Source organism: Rutidosis leptorrhynchoides, chromosome 10, assembly GCF_046630445.1.
Source record: "Rutidosis leptorrhynchoides isolate AG116_Rl617_1_P2 chromosome 10, CSIRO_AGI_Rlap_v1, whole genome shotgun sequence".
Classification (NCBI taxonomy): domain Eukaryota; kingdom Viridiplantae; phylum Streptophyta; class Magnoliopsida; order Asterales; family Asteraceae; genus Rutidosis; species Rutidosis leptorrhynchoides.
The window spans coordinates 18,741,356-18,758,813 of record NC_092342.1 but is presented as its reverse complement, the minus strand read 5'-3'; the positions used below and the strand labels follow the sequence as shown (position 1 = coordinate 18,758,813).

General features: G+C 34.4%; 2 protein-coding genes across 3 annotated transcripts; both read left to right on the top strand.

The window, feature by feature from the left end:
• Window positions 1-1,263: 1,263 nt before the first annotated feature.
• On the top strand, window positions 1,264-8,388 carry LOC139873663 (small nuclear ribonucleoprotein SmD1a-like). 2 transcript variants are annotated; one of them, XR_011767398.1, is made up of 5 exons: window positions 1,264-1,373; window positions 1,474-1,550; window positions 3,763-3,954; window positions 4,368-4,556; window positions 8,378-8,388. XR_011767398.1 is itself a non-coding variant. In XM_071861604.1 (4 exons), the coding sequence occupies exons 1-4, from the start codon at window positions 1,360-1,362 to the stop codon at window positions 4,427-4,429; spliced, it is 345 nt and encodes a 114-aa protein (XP_071717705.1). In that variant the 5' UTR covers window positions 1,264-1,359; the 3' UTR covers window positions 4,430-4,586. The 2 variants fall into 2 exon arrangements, 1 of the variants encoding a protein (XP_071717705.1); XM_071861604.1 differs by lacking the exon at window positions 8,378-8,388 and having other exon boundaries at window positions 4,368-4,586.
• Window positions 5,278-5,827, top strand: LOC139873398 (outer envelope membrane protein 7-like). Its single transcript, XM_071861333.1, has one exon. The coding sequence runs from the start codon at window positions 5,432-5,434 to the stop codon at window positions 5,672-5,674; it is 243 nt and encodes an 80-aa protein (XP_071717434.1). The 5' UTR covers window positions 5,278-5,431; the 3' UTR covers window positions 5,675-5,827.
• Window positions 8,389-17,458: the final 9,070 nt, after the last annotated feature.

The window sequence follows — 17,458 nt, the reverse complement described above, 5'->3', positions numbered from 1 at the left end:
ACCATATCCCACCATCTACGGCCAACAACCACCGTGCTTCACCATCTATGTCGTACACCATCTACCACAGTCAGGCCATTCCGTACTTATGGGCAAATGTTCCGATCAAATGGGCTGCTAAGAATCAATGAATACTTGTGCTCAAATGAATCTTCAAAGAATATCAAGGGGATAAACAAACATGAAGTAACAGTGCATAATAACACTTGGAAAGCATAAAGAATCATCGAATCAAACTTAAGAAAAAAAGTAATCACATATATTGAAATTCGAAAGACACTGTTTCATGTAGAGAAAATGCATGATGAACTTCCTGATAATAGACGTCAAGTAACAAAAACCGCACATGATGAACTTGAACAAAAAATGTATTTGAAAAATTATACGGATCAATTCACATTCAACTAGAAAATATAATGTCATGACTCAAACAATAAAAGGTCTGCCTTATAAAAAATCAAAATCAGAAAAATAAATTTTAGTTTCTTTTAATTCTTTCAATTCTTTCAAAGAAATCAAACCAGATGTATTTGCTAGTAAGACAATAAAACCACTACATGTAGCTTAAATTAAATGGAAAGTTGAGGCGACGTGGTGGAGTACGGTGGTGAGGCGATACTCTTCAGAATCGAAAAATTGAGCGACACGGTGGTGAGTACGGTGGTGGCGATACAGTGGTGAATACGGTGGTGGCCGCACAGTAGTGGTGAGGCGATACTCTTCAAAATCAAGGTGGTGGCGATACGGTGGTGAGTACGGTGGTGGCGATATAGAGGGATGTGTTTTTTTTTTATACTAAATTTTAAACATTTCGCTTGATTCGCTTAAAGAAGTTAGGTTATGCGAAAACATAAAGTATACGTGGACGTTTTGGATTGGTCTAAACGTTACGCATAACTCGCCTAAACAATATTTCGCCTAAATCGCCTAAAAAGGTTAGGTTAGGCGAAATCTTTTAAATAATTGAAAAAAAACAAGTGAAAGATTTTTGATGACGTAGAGTGTTTTTATTGAATGTTAAGTGTTTCGCCTAATTCGCCTAAACATTAGGCGAAATCAATGCTTATATGCGTAAAAAGTCATATGACAATGCTTATATTTAAGAGAGAGGGTCAAAAGTGTCTATTTCAGTAAATTTCTCCTAAAAAATCTAAGATTGCATTGGTAACTACCACTTAAAAGTATTGGGCTCTCCAAATCGGGTCCTGGACTTGGCCCATTAATTTATCAAAGAATATACATTTACTGTTCTTTTTTCAAAGCCCTAAAACCGCAAAAACCCTCATTTTACTTATCGTTTTCCCTTTTCGTTTTCCGGCAAATCGTTAGTCGTCTGCATCTCCTTCAATCTCTCCGGCAATGAAGCTCGTACGGTAAGCCTAATTATTCATTTTCATTTTTTCTATAAGATTTTCGACAGAATTTGGACTTCCTATACGCGATTATTTGATCAATTTTTTTTTACGGAATTAGGTTTTTGATGAAGCTGAACAATGAAACGGTGTCGATCGAGCTAAAAAACGGAACAGTTGTTCACGGCACAATCACAGGTTGTTAGAGTTTTAATTTAATCATATATTTCAGGCCTTAATCACTGAGAACTGTGCAAATTTTCTAGTGTGATGGTGATATTATCCTAGGGTTTTGTTTATTTTTTTTAATTAATTTTTAGTGTTATTATTTTTGGTATGATTCTAATATCTAAACTAGAGTGACTCAGAGAAGAATATTGTTGTAGGGATTTGCCTTTTGTGTGATTAGGTTGAAAGAAAAAGGAGAGTAAACACTACAGATTAGGTTTCAGGATCAACTCATATAATTCTAATTGTAATGCATGTGGATGTGGGACACGTATGAATTACGAAACGTCTATATGGTTTGATGTGCTGGTAATTGTTTCCTTGGTCTAAAAAATCGAAAGGCAATTTGTGGTGCTAAGTGCTTGAAGGCCTAGGCGCTAGGCGAGAGTCTCACGTAAAACACTTGGTTGAGGAGCTCTATAATCACTACACTTGATATCTATAGGCCAAAGACCTGGCGGTGTATCATAATTCATAACCTTGTATGGTTTCTTGCTCCCCTTTGTTGTATTGTTAGTTGGAAATCATCGAGATCCTAATTAAATATATTATGCTCCCTAAACCGCCCCGAAACTTCCTGCTTGGTCAAGAACCTCCACCGCATCGCCTGTGACGTTCGAAAACTCGGGTGTTTCCCAATAAGAGTAATTAGACTGAGCTTCCATTGATAAGTTATAAGGGTCTTGTTCTAAGTTGCATATTAAAGCTAAGCTTAATGAAGTGGTCTGTTGTAGTTTAACTCTCAAAGTGTAGTAACCACCTCCACGTGTCGGTATTCGTGAAGAAGTCAACTCTAGTGAGATGGTCAAAGGTTGACCGGGTAGTGTGTCTGATGGGTGGGTGAAGCTTTGCCATGCTATGTCCTGGTTCGTGGTATATAGCACCAAGTTGCCGCTTTCCAGTAGCTCTGCGGATTCAATGTCGAACCCTGTTGTGTTTGATGTCCAAGCTGTGGTGCGGTCGCCGGTGAGTACAAGGTTGCCAGTTCCATCGAGTTCTAAGACTACGTTTTTAGTGACTAGAGCAATTCTATTGAAAAGATATTGAGAAAAATGCATTGTTATTAACCTGCAAAAGTTGCAGTAAAAACTAAAGTATGCCAAATACATGTCTGTTAACTATGATGTCTTCAAAAAAGTTAAGCATAGGTCCATATGTGATTCTTACATTAGTAAAAACTGATATATGCCAAATACACACCTTAACTATGTTTTTACTATTTAGAATGTTAGTCAGTAATCAGATATCTCATAGTAGTATATTTTTTAAAAGTAGCTAAAAACAAAGATTGTTGATGGGTCAACCTGCTGACCCGTGTTAAGACGTGGTACAAAAGATTCCTTTTTTGTCTCGTTATATATAAATAACCGAGTAAGTTAGACCACTCACTCCGGTAATGGTGAATGTGACGTATTGACGTGTATGGGATATTTTTAGAGGAATGACAGTGACGTGTCAATATTGTGTGAGGCTGGTTTTGGTGATGTGGCTAGGTATGATTGGAAGTTAGTCGAAAAATGTGAGCAAAACGAAAGAAAAGGACTAAAAGAATATATGTTGGACGAGTGGACGCCCATTCTAAGCCCCATTGACCAATATCACCCCATAAGACCACCCAAAATCGTTATTGTGACATGATGTTAGATTTTGCACTTTTTGAGTTATAATTGAATCTCATTTTAAGCCCTTTCGCTACACTACATATAAGTGATAATGAAGCCAAGCCATGTAAAGGCGAGCAGCTGTTATAGCGATAGCAATGTGATCTTTAAAACAACTAGAGTCAGGGATACCATTATGGAATGACAAATAAGTAAATTAGACATTTCTGTGTGGCAGTTGCTACATTTAGCAGTCTCTCTCGTTTGCCTTTAGTGTTTTGTTAGATCGATTGTTCCAGATTATTATAAATATGACACTAGTTATAGTGTTATACAATATTGAAGCTTGCATTGCTTATAGTTTTTGTTTGCAACTGTTCCAGCCACTAGTTCAAATTTAAATGCTAATTAACTAACAACATACATACTTGTGAGTGTAAAAGTGAAATATAAGTCTTTGCGCTTTCGTTTATGCTTTAAATAAGTGTCTCGTTCGTTTTTTTAGACTTAATGGGCCCTACAACTTTTAACTAGTGTGAATTTATGATTCACATTTTTCTCATGTTTGGCCATGTTTATAGGTGTGGATATCAGTATGAATACACATTTGAAGACGGTTAAACTTACCCTCAAGGGAAAGAATCCAGTGACGCTAGATCACCTAAGTGTCAGGGGCAATAACATTCGATACTATATCTTGCCTGACAGCTTAAATCTTGAAACCCTTCTGGTCGAAGAAACACCTAGGGTTAAACCAAAGAAACCAACTGCAGGTATCGTGTTCACTGTCAAATTTCCATTAATTTTTCTTCAACGTTATATATTTATTTTTCTTCTGCAAATAGTACTCGTACTAATTTTACTGAAGATGAGAAAGGGAGATGGATCAGATGGGTTGGTTAACGGGTCAAAATGGTCCTGGGTTCAAATATCTGTCAAAATGCTTTGACTTGATTGATCATAAACTTCTTTTCTAGTTTTAGAATTATTTACGAGTGAATAACACATAGCACATCGTTATGATTTTAAAACAAGTAGTGCTACAATAATATTAATTAATATTTGAATCCACTACATTAGCATTTTGTTATAATATCAAAAAATGAAAATGAATGAATGAATGAATGGTTTGGATCGAACATGTTAGGTCAAATGTAATAAATTCATTTACACTAAATTCTTTCAGGGAAACCGGTGGGACGTGGAAGAGGCCGTGGACGCGGGCGTGGTCGTGGCCGAGGCCGTTAGTTCTCTAAGACTGTTATATCTTGTTTTGTAAACAACTGTATCGTTGGACGAATCTTGTTACAATGTTCCGAATAGGGATATGATCATTTTGCTACCTATTCTATCCTGCAGACCATGTTATATCTACATATTGGCAACCTGAGTTTGTTAGTACTTAGTAGTACGGAGTGATGGTTTTATTATAAATCTTTGACTTCATTTCTTACCTTTCATATGAGAATGCTAACATAGCTCCAATTTTAAATAATAACTGTACAAAACCAGACCTGAACAAACATATAGATTCATGTATAGATTAGTCCTAAATACCCGTTACTTTGGCTAAACGGGTCACACCTTATTCGATTTAGGACTGAAGTAGTTCAATATTGTCATTCGATATTGCTTCACAGACATAGTAAGACAAAGGCAAATTGTACATAGTAAGCCAAAAACATTTTTTTTTTTCCGCACAAAAACGATTGAACTTTTATAACAAAATAGAAGGTTCATCCAAAATGAAACCTTCTGCAAAACTTACAAACCAAGAGAACCAAGATAAATAAACTAACCACTAAAACTAAGCTCGCAACAACAAACATTATTAAATCAAGGCAAAGAAACAGCATAGACAAAAATAAAAGATTGAAATCAATCTATACGGCATCCGAGAGATTAAAATCCATCTAGAAAACCGAATGGACGTCAAAAGAACTTGATAGAAACGCAATAAAAGCACTAAGGCGTCTTTGATAAAAACGCCAAAACTTTGATATATAAACAAATGATTTCGTCATTTACTTGTATTTATAAACTATAGCCAATTGTATACGATAAGAAGTTATCTGCTCAAAGAAGCCTCAAAATGTATTGGTCAGTTTCAACACTTGGACAACAAGTAACCAAATTAGGTGTTACGTGGTCCCTTTAAATTTGACCTAATTTCTTCATATTTCACTCGCCTTTTTTCATTTTATGTAAAATTCTGAATTTAGGAATTTAGAAATAAAAAATCAGTTCCAGATGGCTAAAGGAGGACCAACACCGCTGAAATCAGTCGTCGTAGTAATCGGAGCCCTAGCTTTTGGTTGGGCCGCAATTGAGCTAGCTTTCAAACCATGGCTCGATAAGGCTCGTGCCTCTATGGACAAATCTGACCCTGCTGTTGATCCTGATGACGTTGATGTTGACGCCGTTGCTAAAAAAGCTTCCGATGAACTTGCTGCCGTTGATTCCACCGCTGAAGACAGCGCTGCCGCTAGCTGATTATGCGTTCGATCAGTATCCGTCAATAAGTAGCTATTACTTCCGATCTATGTGTATGAATTAGATCTGGTACAGTTTAATCTATTGAAATTAATCGAATGATTTAGGTTGTTAATCTATTTGCCGTTAATCTGATGAACTGATTTTTATTTATCGATCGATCTTATAACTCATTTCGTACGTACTGTTTTCAAGTTATTTGAATTGCGTTCAATTTTATGAATCGATTTCATAGTTTCGAATCTATCCTTAAATCTGTAGCGTCCGTACTGTATTCTGATCAACATATAATGTATCAGTTTGCACTTATAATATTGATATACTGATTTTATTTTTTTAGGACAATGATATACTGAGTTTATAATTTCTGAAATTAATTGAATGAATTATGAATTATTAGTGTTGAACCCGTGTGCTCACACCACTTTTTGATCTATGTACGTAATTACTTATTTTACCCTTAATTATACTTATAATGGGGACAAAATTGCGCTGTTTGTATCATATAGCATGAATAATCTTTATCTGTTTTTTTGGCGTTGTTGACCTTCAACTTTTGAAATTTAGCATGGATGACCTCCAGCCCAACTTCCGTTAAATTCTTGTCGGTAAGTTTTCTTCACGTGCTAGGCACATGAGGGTAAATTAGTCCGTTCAATTTAGCAATCCACGTTACAGTGTATTTCAGTAAAACCGTAGTTTAATCGTTCAGTCTCCAATTGCAAAACCCTAATTTCAATCAACGACAATTGATTTCCAAGCATTACTGTACAAACCTTTATTTCAATCAACAGCAACAATTGATTTCCAACTAAATTTTCCGCAAGTATGATCTTTTACCGAATAAATTTTCTGCACGGGTTTTTGTGATCTCTACGGAAACTTATTTGTTTCACTTTGTTATAGGCTCGAATCCAGTTGTTGAAGTTTTGATTTCAATCATTCAACGATTATGTGAAGATCAAAAGCCCTCAGAATTGAAATTAGTGTTAGATCTTGAAAGAGAGCAAATATACAACTCTGTTTCTACTGGACATTTGCTTCATATCAACCATCTTTTGCCCCTTTTTATTTCCACTATGCAAATTCATATTTTGCGCCAGACAATAGGTAAGATTTGTCTCTTTTGGTTCATTTTCACCATCTTTGTTGTATATATGTTTATTTTTCATTCACATTTTATTTTTATATCACAACTACAGAGTTCAAACAAGTCCTTGATTTAGTTAAACTGCTTGTTGACATTTATAACGCCTCCTAGTGTGATGAAGGGTGATGTCTACTCTAGTGGCAAAAGCACGGGACTTGTAGGCTACACATCATATGTTCGAATCTTCCATCGTGCATACTTATGATTTTTAATTCGTTTCACCTTGTTCCACTCGGCTCGTGTTGCTCGTCCCACATTGTTCGAATCGTCCTACTTGGCTTTGTTTGAACTTACTCGTCTTACTTGGCTTTGTTCGAACTTAATCGAGTTATTCAAGCCATATATGCGTGATTAACTCATTCGACTATTAAACGAGCTCTCGAGCGAGCCGAATCGAATATTTAATACTCGGCTCGTGAAAGTAATCGAACAATATTTTTTGTTCGAGCTCGACTCAAATCCGGATTCTATAATGCTCGAACTCGAATTAAACGAGTTCGAAATCGAGTAGCTCGTTTATTGCTGGGTTCGTTAACAGCCCTAGGTGATGATCAATCTTATGAATTGTTTGATAAAATTTTGCAGCTGATGCTTTGTATTCTTGATGATCTTCATATGAGTAATCATGTGACAGATATTAGTAACTCATCAACAAAATGGGATCCGATATTTGAGAATAGGAGTATGAGTTAAATATCAATATGTTTTAATACAACTTATTATTATTATATTATTCATTCATCTGTATATTATCACGTTGCAAAGATGACGAGTAAGCCTAAACTGTTTATCAAATTATTCTTGTTTAAAATAATTTGTTGGAATATTCACTGAAATCAGTCTGTTTATTCAGCCAGCATAGCATCATTGAAGCTCAAGAGATCTTTGATTGAACAACGAGATGGTACAATTCTGAACCGTTTTTGGCTCTTAACCACTGTTTGTATTTATGCATAAAACCTAGGACCTGAACAGCAATACGACCACACTAACATCAAACTATCATGGAAATCAATTGTTGCTGTTGATTGAAATTAAGGCTTGTGTAGTAATGATTGGTAATCAATTGTTGGCTTGTTGCTGTTGATTGAAAATAAGGTTTTGCAATTGGGGACTGAATGATTTGTTGGTGATTTTAGTGTTATCAACAATCATATTAGTTAATTGGGATTTACTAGAAAGCAAGGGATTTACTAGAAAGCAAATGCTTATCGCATTAAGCTCAATGACGAGTTTGGAGAGTGCGGAGTGCACGCTCGTTCGGGTTAATTCGATAAGGTCTTGGAAATTACATCATTTGATGAAAAGTTAACCATGAATGGTTACATCATTTCATGAAAAGTGATGTTATTTTCTAAAAGGTGTCAATGAAGAGTTGCACACTTTCATTGAAAGGTTGTGTCCTTTCATTGCACCTTTCCATTTTCTATATATATGGGACTTTGCTTTCATTATACAAACAAGAAAAATCACATTCTCACTAATACTATAATTTGATCTCTTCTTGCCTAGAGACAAATTGCGTTCTTGTCTTATCTCAATTAAGATTTCGTGTAACCCGAGGCAAGTAGGGTCGAAATACTTAATTAGGAAAGTGTTTCACGATTCAAGAATCAATCCCGGATTATCATTTACAACCCTTATTTCTAACAAACTAATTAAGTATTTTCGTGATAATTGTGGATGATGAATCTGTGAGGAAGAACGTGATACGAAGCGATAAAGTATATACGTTGTGATAAACCTTTGATGATTCTGTGAAAGATGTGGCATAATAACTTGAAGGGCATAGAGTAATTTGATTATGAAAGGCGTACAAGTGGAAAAGCGTACAAGAACTGTGTTGTGATACGATCCAAGATAGGTACATGCTTATCACATGTAAGGTACATATTTCTGTTAATTTCTTTATAGGGTCCAAGTCTTCATTGGCAAGACTAATTACATTTTGCATTAAATGTTTCCATTTGTTTTATTATCAGTAAAACAAATTACGTATATGTGTCTCGCGCATGCATGATGAGTCCACATCTATAATTGAATTGCAAGATTAAGTTTAATTTGAACATGTGTAACGGTTCACTGTTAATAGACATTAGATAATTTTTACAATGCAAATAACCGTTACAAATGTTGACTTTTGGATACCGTTGGCTTAGAAACATGTTATTACCGGTAACCGTTGGGAAATTGCTTGAAATATATGTATTGAATATATTGATGGTTGTGTTTGTCGTTTCGCATAATGCCTTGGCGAGTAACCAACATGTTCAAGTAAATGCATTTCTGCAACAATAAGTTAAGGGTGTTCTTGGGTTTCAATTAAACAACGGAATATTGTAAAACCAAAGGTTTGAGTTTCAATAGAAAATACGTATACATATCATTTTTGATATTTTATCTTGATATTTTGATGCACATAAGGATTAATTGCATGACATATACGTTGATATGATCAAACATTCACATGTGTCTATCACGGTAGACGGATTTGCCTGCATAAATATATATATTTTTTAATTAATCTTGAAATATAATATCATGATATGATGGATTAGAATTTCATGAACCGTCACCATGGTATGGTTTTAAATGGTGTCCTTTTGATAGAAAGTGAAATCTGGAAATAATTGGGGTACGCATGCCTTGGGGGTTATACCATTTGTGTTTCTGTTGTCCAGCAACAACAATAAACTCTGGTTTTGGTACTGATCCAAATTGCGTTAAACATATTTTGTGTTTAAGAGTTCGTTTGTCAAATTTTTATTTTTTTTTTTAGGTAGAGGGTCAATCACCCGGTGAATTTTAAAAATAATATCCGTTTGTCAAAATTTTGACATAAAGGTAATCTAACCTTTTGTCAAAAGGTGTAAACATGTTATATTTGATAACTGTTGAACTTAAATTCAAAGACAAACTCTCGCAAGATAACAAATTATGGTAGTTATTTGCTATTGATTGTCTGTTGTCAAAATCGACAGTTCCAATATGACTTTTGTACAGTTGCTTGTGCAAACGTTCCTTGTCGATTTCGATTATGGTTTTTCAACAACTTGTATAAATTGACGACTTCGGTATGACGTTATGTCATGGATAATTGACTATTAATACCGGTAAGTATTATAATACTTGTAATATATTTGAATTATAGTCCAATTCAAATGAAGAATCCTTAAGTATTTAAGGATGTATATATTCAACTATTGATCAAGATAATGGTTATATTCACAAGTTGTTGGATTTTACACTTGGTATACATGATGTATCTTAGATCAAAAGGTTGATGTCCAGATTATTGATATTATAAACTTGTTCTCGTTACTTCTTGGTTCTAGGAGTAGTTTGACTAAGAGTGTTTATAATTATAGTCTCACTATCCAATGTAATGGTAATGATTGTGTGCATAAGGATAATGGAAATACATTATAAAAAGGTGTACAAATTATAAGGTTTACATTGGTGAGTTGTGGAAAGTGGACATGTGCAATGACTAATCAATCAATTAATTTGAGTACTCGCGAGATTCTTATGGAAGAATAAGAATTTAATAAGTCCTTGGATCAAAGGATTACAAAGAAAATTTGATTGAAGTTGAAAGAGATGAGTGTAATGTCCATTTAGATTCCTAATTATGGGATATTCATTGGCTAAGGCATATAGTCAAATGTACAAGGGAAAATCTAGATACTATTTCCTTAGACATATTGTGTTTCGTGAGTAGATCACGAATGAAGTGATATCTACAGATTTTGTTTTTGTTGAGTTCAAACAAAATATTGCGAATCACTTGACAAAATGGTTAGCCTGAGACTTAGTGCACAAGTCGGCTATGAGAGTGGGATTGAAGTCCACCGAAATCTTCCAAAGTGAGACACCCAATTCCCTTCTAGTAAAACGCTAGAAGCTGAATTTCAATGTGGAAAGCTTACTTTCTGAAGATTGAAACACATAAATATTCTGATCCCAAAGTATGTGTTTAGACCCGTAAGTTGAGGTAGGTTGAAGTTTATCTTCTTAATAGTTCTTTTGAAAAATTGCAAATGCTTATCGCATTAGTGTTATCAACAATCATTTTAGTTAATTGAGATTTACTAGAAAGCAAATGCTTATCGCATTAAGCTCAATGACGAGTTTGGAGAGTGCGGAGTGCACGCTCGTTCGGGTTAATTCGATAAGGTCTTGGAAATTACATCATTTGATGAAAATGTAACCATGAATGGTTACATCATTTCATGAAAAGTGATGTTATTTTCTAAAAGGTGTCAATGAAGAGTTGCACACTTTCATTGAAAGGTTGTGTCCTTTCATTGCACCTTTTCATTTTCTATATATATGAGACTTTGCTTTCATTATACAAACAAGAAAAATCACATTCTCACTAATACTATAATTTGATCTCTTCTTGCCTAGAGACAAATTGCGTTCTTGTCTTATCCCAATTAAGATTTCGTGTAACCCGAGGCAAGTAGTGTAGTGACCCGAACTTTTCCATGTTTATATATATTAATTGAGATTGATATTTACATGATTAAATGTTTCCAACATGTTAAGCAATCAAACTTGTTAAGACTTGATTAATTGAAATATGTTTCATATAGACAATTGACCACCCAAGTTGACCGGTGATTCACGAACGTTAAAACTTGTAAAAACTATATGATGACATATATATGGATATATATATAGTTAACATGATACTATGATAAGTAAACATATCATTAAGTATATTAACAATGAACTACATATGTAAAAACAAGACTACTAACTTAATGATTTTTAAACGAGACATATATGTAACGATTATCGTTGTAAAGACATTTAATGTATATATATATATATATATCATATTAAGAGATATTCATACATGATAATATCATGATAATATAATAATTTAAAATCTCATTTGATATTATAAACATTGGGTTAATAACATTTAACAAGATCGTTAACCTAAAGGTTTCAAAACAACACTTACATGTAACGACTAACGATGACTTAACGACTCAGTTAAAATGTATATACATGTAGTGTTTTAATATGTATTTATACACTTTTGAAAGACTTCAATACACTTATCAAAATACTTCTACTTAACAAAAATGCTTACAATTACATCCTCGTTCAGTTTCATCAACAATTCTACTCGTATGCACCCGTATTCGTACTCGTACAATACACAGCTTTTAGATGTATGTACTATTGGTATATACACTCCAATGATCAGCTCTTAGCAGCCCATGTGAGTCACCTAACACATGTGGGAACCATCATTTGGCAACTAGCATGAAATATCTCATAAAATTACAAAAATATGAGTAATCATTCATGACTTATTTATATGAAAACAAAATTACATATCCTTTATATCTAATTCATACACCAACGACCAAAAACACCTACAAACACTTTCATTCTTCAATTTTCTTCATCTAATTGATCTCTCTCAAGTTCTATCTTCAAGTTCTAAGTGTTCTTCATATATTCTACAAGTTCTAGTTACATAAAATCAAGAATACTTTCAAGTTTGCTAGCTCACTTCCAATCTTGTAAGGTGATCATCCAACCTCAAGAAATCTTTGTTTCTTACAGTAGGTTATCATTCTAATACAAGGTAATAATCATATTCAAACTTTGGTTCAATTTCTATAACTATAACAATCTTATTTCAAGTGATGATCTTACTTGAACTTGTTTTCGTGTCATGATTCTGCTTCAAGAACTTCGAGCCATCCAAGGATCCGTTGAAGCTAGATCCATTTTTCTCTTTTCCAGTAGGTTTATCCAAGGAACTTAAGGTAGTAATGATGTTCATAACATCATTCGATTCATATATATAAAGCTATCTTATTCAAAGGTTTAAACTTGTAATCACTAGAACATAGTTTAGTTAATTCTAAACTTGTTCGCAAACAAAAGTTAATCCTTCTAACTTGACTTTTAAAATCAACTAAACACATGTTCTATATCTATATGATATGCTAACTTAATGATTTAAAACCTGGAAACACGAAAAACACCGTAAAACCGGATTTACGCCGTCGTAGTAACACCGCAGGCTGTTTTGGGTTAGTTAATTAAAAACTATGATAAACTTTGATTTAAAAGTTGTTATTCTGAGAAAATGATTTTTATTATGAACATGAAACTATATCCAAAAATTATGGTTAAACTCAAAGTGGAAGTATGTTTTCTAAAATGGTCATCTAGACGTCGTTCTTTCGACTGAAATGACTACCTTTACAAAAACGACTTGTAACTTATTTTTCCGACTATAAACCTATACTTTTTCTGTTTAGATTCATAAAATAGAGTTCAATATGAAACCATAGCAATTTGATTCACTCAAAACGGATTTAAAATGAAGAAGTTATGGGTAAAACAAGATTGGATAATTTTTCTCATTTTAGCTACGTGAAAATTGGTAACAAATCTATTCCAACCATAACTTAATCAACTTGTATTGTATATTATGTAATCTTGAGATACCATAGACACGTATACAATGTTTCGACCTATCATGTCAACACATCTATATATATTTCGGAACAACCATAGACACTCTATATGTGAATGTTGGAGTTAGCTATACAGGGTTGAGGTTGATTCCAAAATATATATAGTTTGAGTTGTGATCAATACTGAGATACGTATACACTGGGTCGTGGATTGATTCAAGATAATATTTATCGATTTATTTCTGTACATCTAACTGTGGACAACTAGTTGTAGGTTACTAACGAGGACAGCTGACTTAATAAACTTAAAACATCAAAATATATTAAAAGTGTTGTAAATATATTTTGAACATACTTTGATATATATGTATATATTGTTATAGGTTCGTGAATCAACCAGTGGCCAAGTCTTACTTCCCGACGAAGTAAAAATCTGTGAAAGTGAGTTATAGTCCCACTTTTAAAATCTAATATTTTTGGGATGAGAATACATGCAGGTTTTATAAATGATTTACAAAATAGACACAAGTACGTGAAACTACATTCTATGGTTGAATTATCGAAATCGAATATGTCCCTTTTTATTAAGTCTGGTAATCTAAGAATTAGGGAACAGACACCCTAATTGACGCGAATCCTAAAGATAGATCTATTGGGCCTAACAAACCCCATCCAAAGTACCGGATGCTTTAGTACTTCGAAATTTATATCATATCCGAAGGGTGTCCCGGAATGATGGTGATATTCTTATATATGCATCTTGTTAATGTCGGTTACCAGGTGTTCACCATATGAATGATTTTTATCTCTATATATGGGATGTGTATTGAAATATGAAATCTTGTGGTCTATTATTATGATTTGATATATATAGGTTAAACCTATAACTCACCAACATTTTTGTTGACGTTTTAAGCATGTTTATTCTCAGGTGATTATTAAGAGCTTCCGCTGTCGTATACTTAAATAAGGACGAGATTTGGAGTCCATGCTAGTATGATATTGTGTAAAAACTGCATTCAAGAAACTTATTTTGTTGTAACATATTTGTATTGTAAACCATTATGTAATGGTCGTGTGTAAACAGGATATTTTAGATTATCATTATTTGATAATCTACGTAAAGCTTTTTAAACCTTTATTGATGAAATAAAGGTTATGGTTTGTTTTAAAATGAATGCAGTCTTTGAAAAACGTCTCATATAGAGGTCAAAACCTCGCAACGAAATCAATTAATATGGAACGTTTTTAATCAATAAGAACGGGACATTTCAGTTGGTATCCGAGCGTTGGTCTTAGAGAACTAGAATTTTGCATTAGTGTGTCTTATCTAGTTTGTTAGGATGCATTAGTGAGTCTGGACTTCGACCGTGTTTACTTGAAAAATGATTGCTTAACAAATTTTGTTGGAAACTATATATTTTTAACATGTGAATATTATGTAATATATTAATCTCTTAACGCGTTTGATATTATGTGATAGATGTCTACCTCTAGAACAAGTCCCATTGACTCACCTAATAATAATGAAGAGTCAAATGTAAATTGGAATGATTCGTGGACTGATTCACAAGTTCCCGAAGAGGAACCGGAAGAAGAGTCGGAACCGGAAGAAGAATCGGAACCGGATGAAGAAATAGAACCGGTGGGGGAAATAATAAAACGGTTAAGTAAAAGAAAATCCTCAACCAACCGACCAAGGTTAATTATGGTCAATGGTGTTTCCGCCAAGGAAGCAAAATATTGGGAGGATTACCAATTCTCCGATGAATCGGATTCCGACGAGAATTCCGATGATGTTATAGAAATTACCCCAACTGAATTTAAAAAGGCAAAAGAAAATAATAAGGGAAAGGGCATAAAAATAGAGAAATCTAATTCCAACCCCGATGAACTTTATATGTATCGTCAACCCCCGAAGTCCTTAAGTTGTAACAATGACCCGGGAACCTCTAAACCACCAGGTTTTTCTAAACCAATGTGGAAAACGACGGCTCGTATTAGGGGAACATCATATATCCCTAGAAACTTGGCAAAACGAACCAAAACCGAAGAAGAAGAAACAAGCGAGTCGGAATAAGATAGTTGTATTCGTGTGGTGTAATATATGTAATATAGTGTGCTTATGCTTTATGATATATGTAAAAATTGCTTGTATTAATAAGTATTTTTTTTATGAATCTAACTCTTGTCTATTTTACAGTATAAAAACACAAAATGGATAGACAACCCAATATTTTAAGAGACCTACCCGGAGACATGATTGATGAAATCTTGTCTAGAGTCGGTCAGAATTCTTCGGCACAACTATTTAAGGCGAGATCAGTTTGTAAGACATTCGAAGAACGTTCCAAGAATGCCTTGGTTTATAAAAGGCTTTCGTTTGAAAGATGGGGGATATCACATTGGGAAATCCATAAGTTACGATGTGTTTACTTTGACGCATATATTGCGGGGAACCTAAATGCTATTTTACGCAATGGGTTAAGAAATTATTTTGACTCAATATATCCGAATATTGGACTTCGTGATTTAGAAAAAGCGGCTAACATGCAACATAAAGAAGCATGTTATGCTTACGGATTAGTAATGTTTGCTTCTCACCAAAGTGAGAACAAGAACATCGGGCTACAACTATTAAACAAAACATTCCCACAAGTGACGGAGTCGGTAATTGGGGTAAGAAATTAGGTTTTTAGATTGTTACGGGACTGTTGGACATTACGTAACCCTCGTCCCTTTGACGACGTTACAACACGCTGTCTTATCAACGGCCATAACGGTTATGTTCCACAAGACCAAGGATGGGAAGTAATCCTAGTAAAACCAGAATGCATGACTTGTTTCTGGACGTATGAATTACGTGTCTTTATTGCCTTTGCTGAACGACTTGTGTACTAGCTAGAATTATCTTCATAACCATCTTGTAACAAATTTATTGTGTGCTATATTTCATGCTATATGTAAAATAAGCGGTATTGTAAGTTTGTAAAATATTATGTAAAAGTTTGAACGCGAAATATTATTATAATCAGTTTTTCATATAGAATTGTAGTAGTTGAATTGTATATTAGCTACTAAGTATGAACTTAACGGGTAGGTACTACCCGAATTTAAACTTATAAAACGCTAATATGAAGAAAAAGCTTTTATAAATGAGTTCATATTATGCTACGAAATACTATTAACTACTCTTAATATTCTGTATGATTAACTTGTTCCATTTGACTATTTTGAAGGAAATGGCACCGACTACTCGACACACCGTGAATATGAATGAAGAGGAATTCCGTACTTTTCTAGCTTCAAACATAGCCGCAGTACAGGCTGCGCTACATACCAACAATAACCTTGGATCTAGCAGTACAGGAAATCGTGTAGGATGCACCTACAAAGAATTCACTGCCTGCAAACCTTTGGAATTTGATGGAACCGAAGGACCGATCGGATTGAAACGGTGGACCGAGAAGGTCGAATCGGTGTTTGCCATAAGTAAGTGTACTGAAGAGGACAAAGTGAAGTACGCTACGCATACCTTCACAGGTTCTGCGTTAACATGGTGGAATACCTATCTAGAGCAAGTGGGACAAGACGATGCGTACGCACTACCGTGGTCAGCATTCAAGCACTTGATGAACGAGAAGTACCGTCCCAGAACTGAGGTCAATAAGCTCAAGACAGAACTTAGAGGGTTACGAACCCAAGGATTTGATATTACCACGTACGAAAGACGATTCACAGAATTGTGCCTATTGTGTCCGGGAGCATTCGAAGATGAGGAAGAGAAGATCGACGCGTTTGTGAAAGGATTACCGGAAAGAATCCAAGAAGATATAAGTTCACACGAGCCCGCCTCCATACAACAGGCATGTAGAATGGCTCACAAACTAGTGAACCAGATTGAAGAAAGAATTAAAGAACAGACTGCTGAAGAGGCCAATGTGAAGCAAGTCAAAAGAAAGTGGGAGGAAAACGGTGATAAGAATCACCAATACAACAACAACAGCAATTACAACAATAATCGCAACAATTATCCCAACAATCGCAACATCAATCGCAACTACAACAAACGGCCCAACAACAACAACAACAACAACAGCAACTACAACAATCATCCCAGCAACAATAATAACCTCAACAACAACAACAATCAGAAGCAGCTATGCCAAAGGTGTGAAA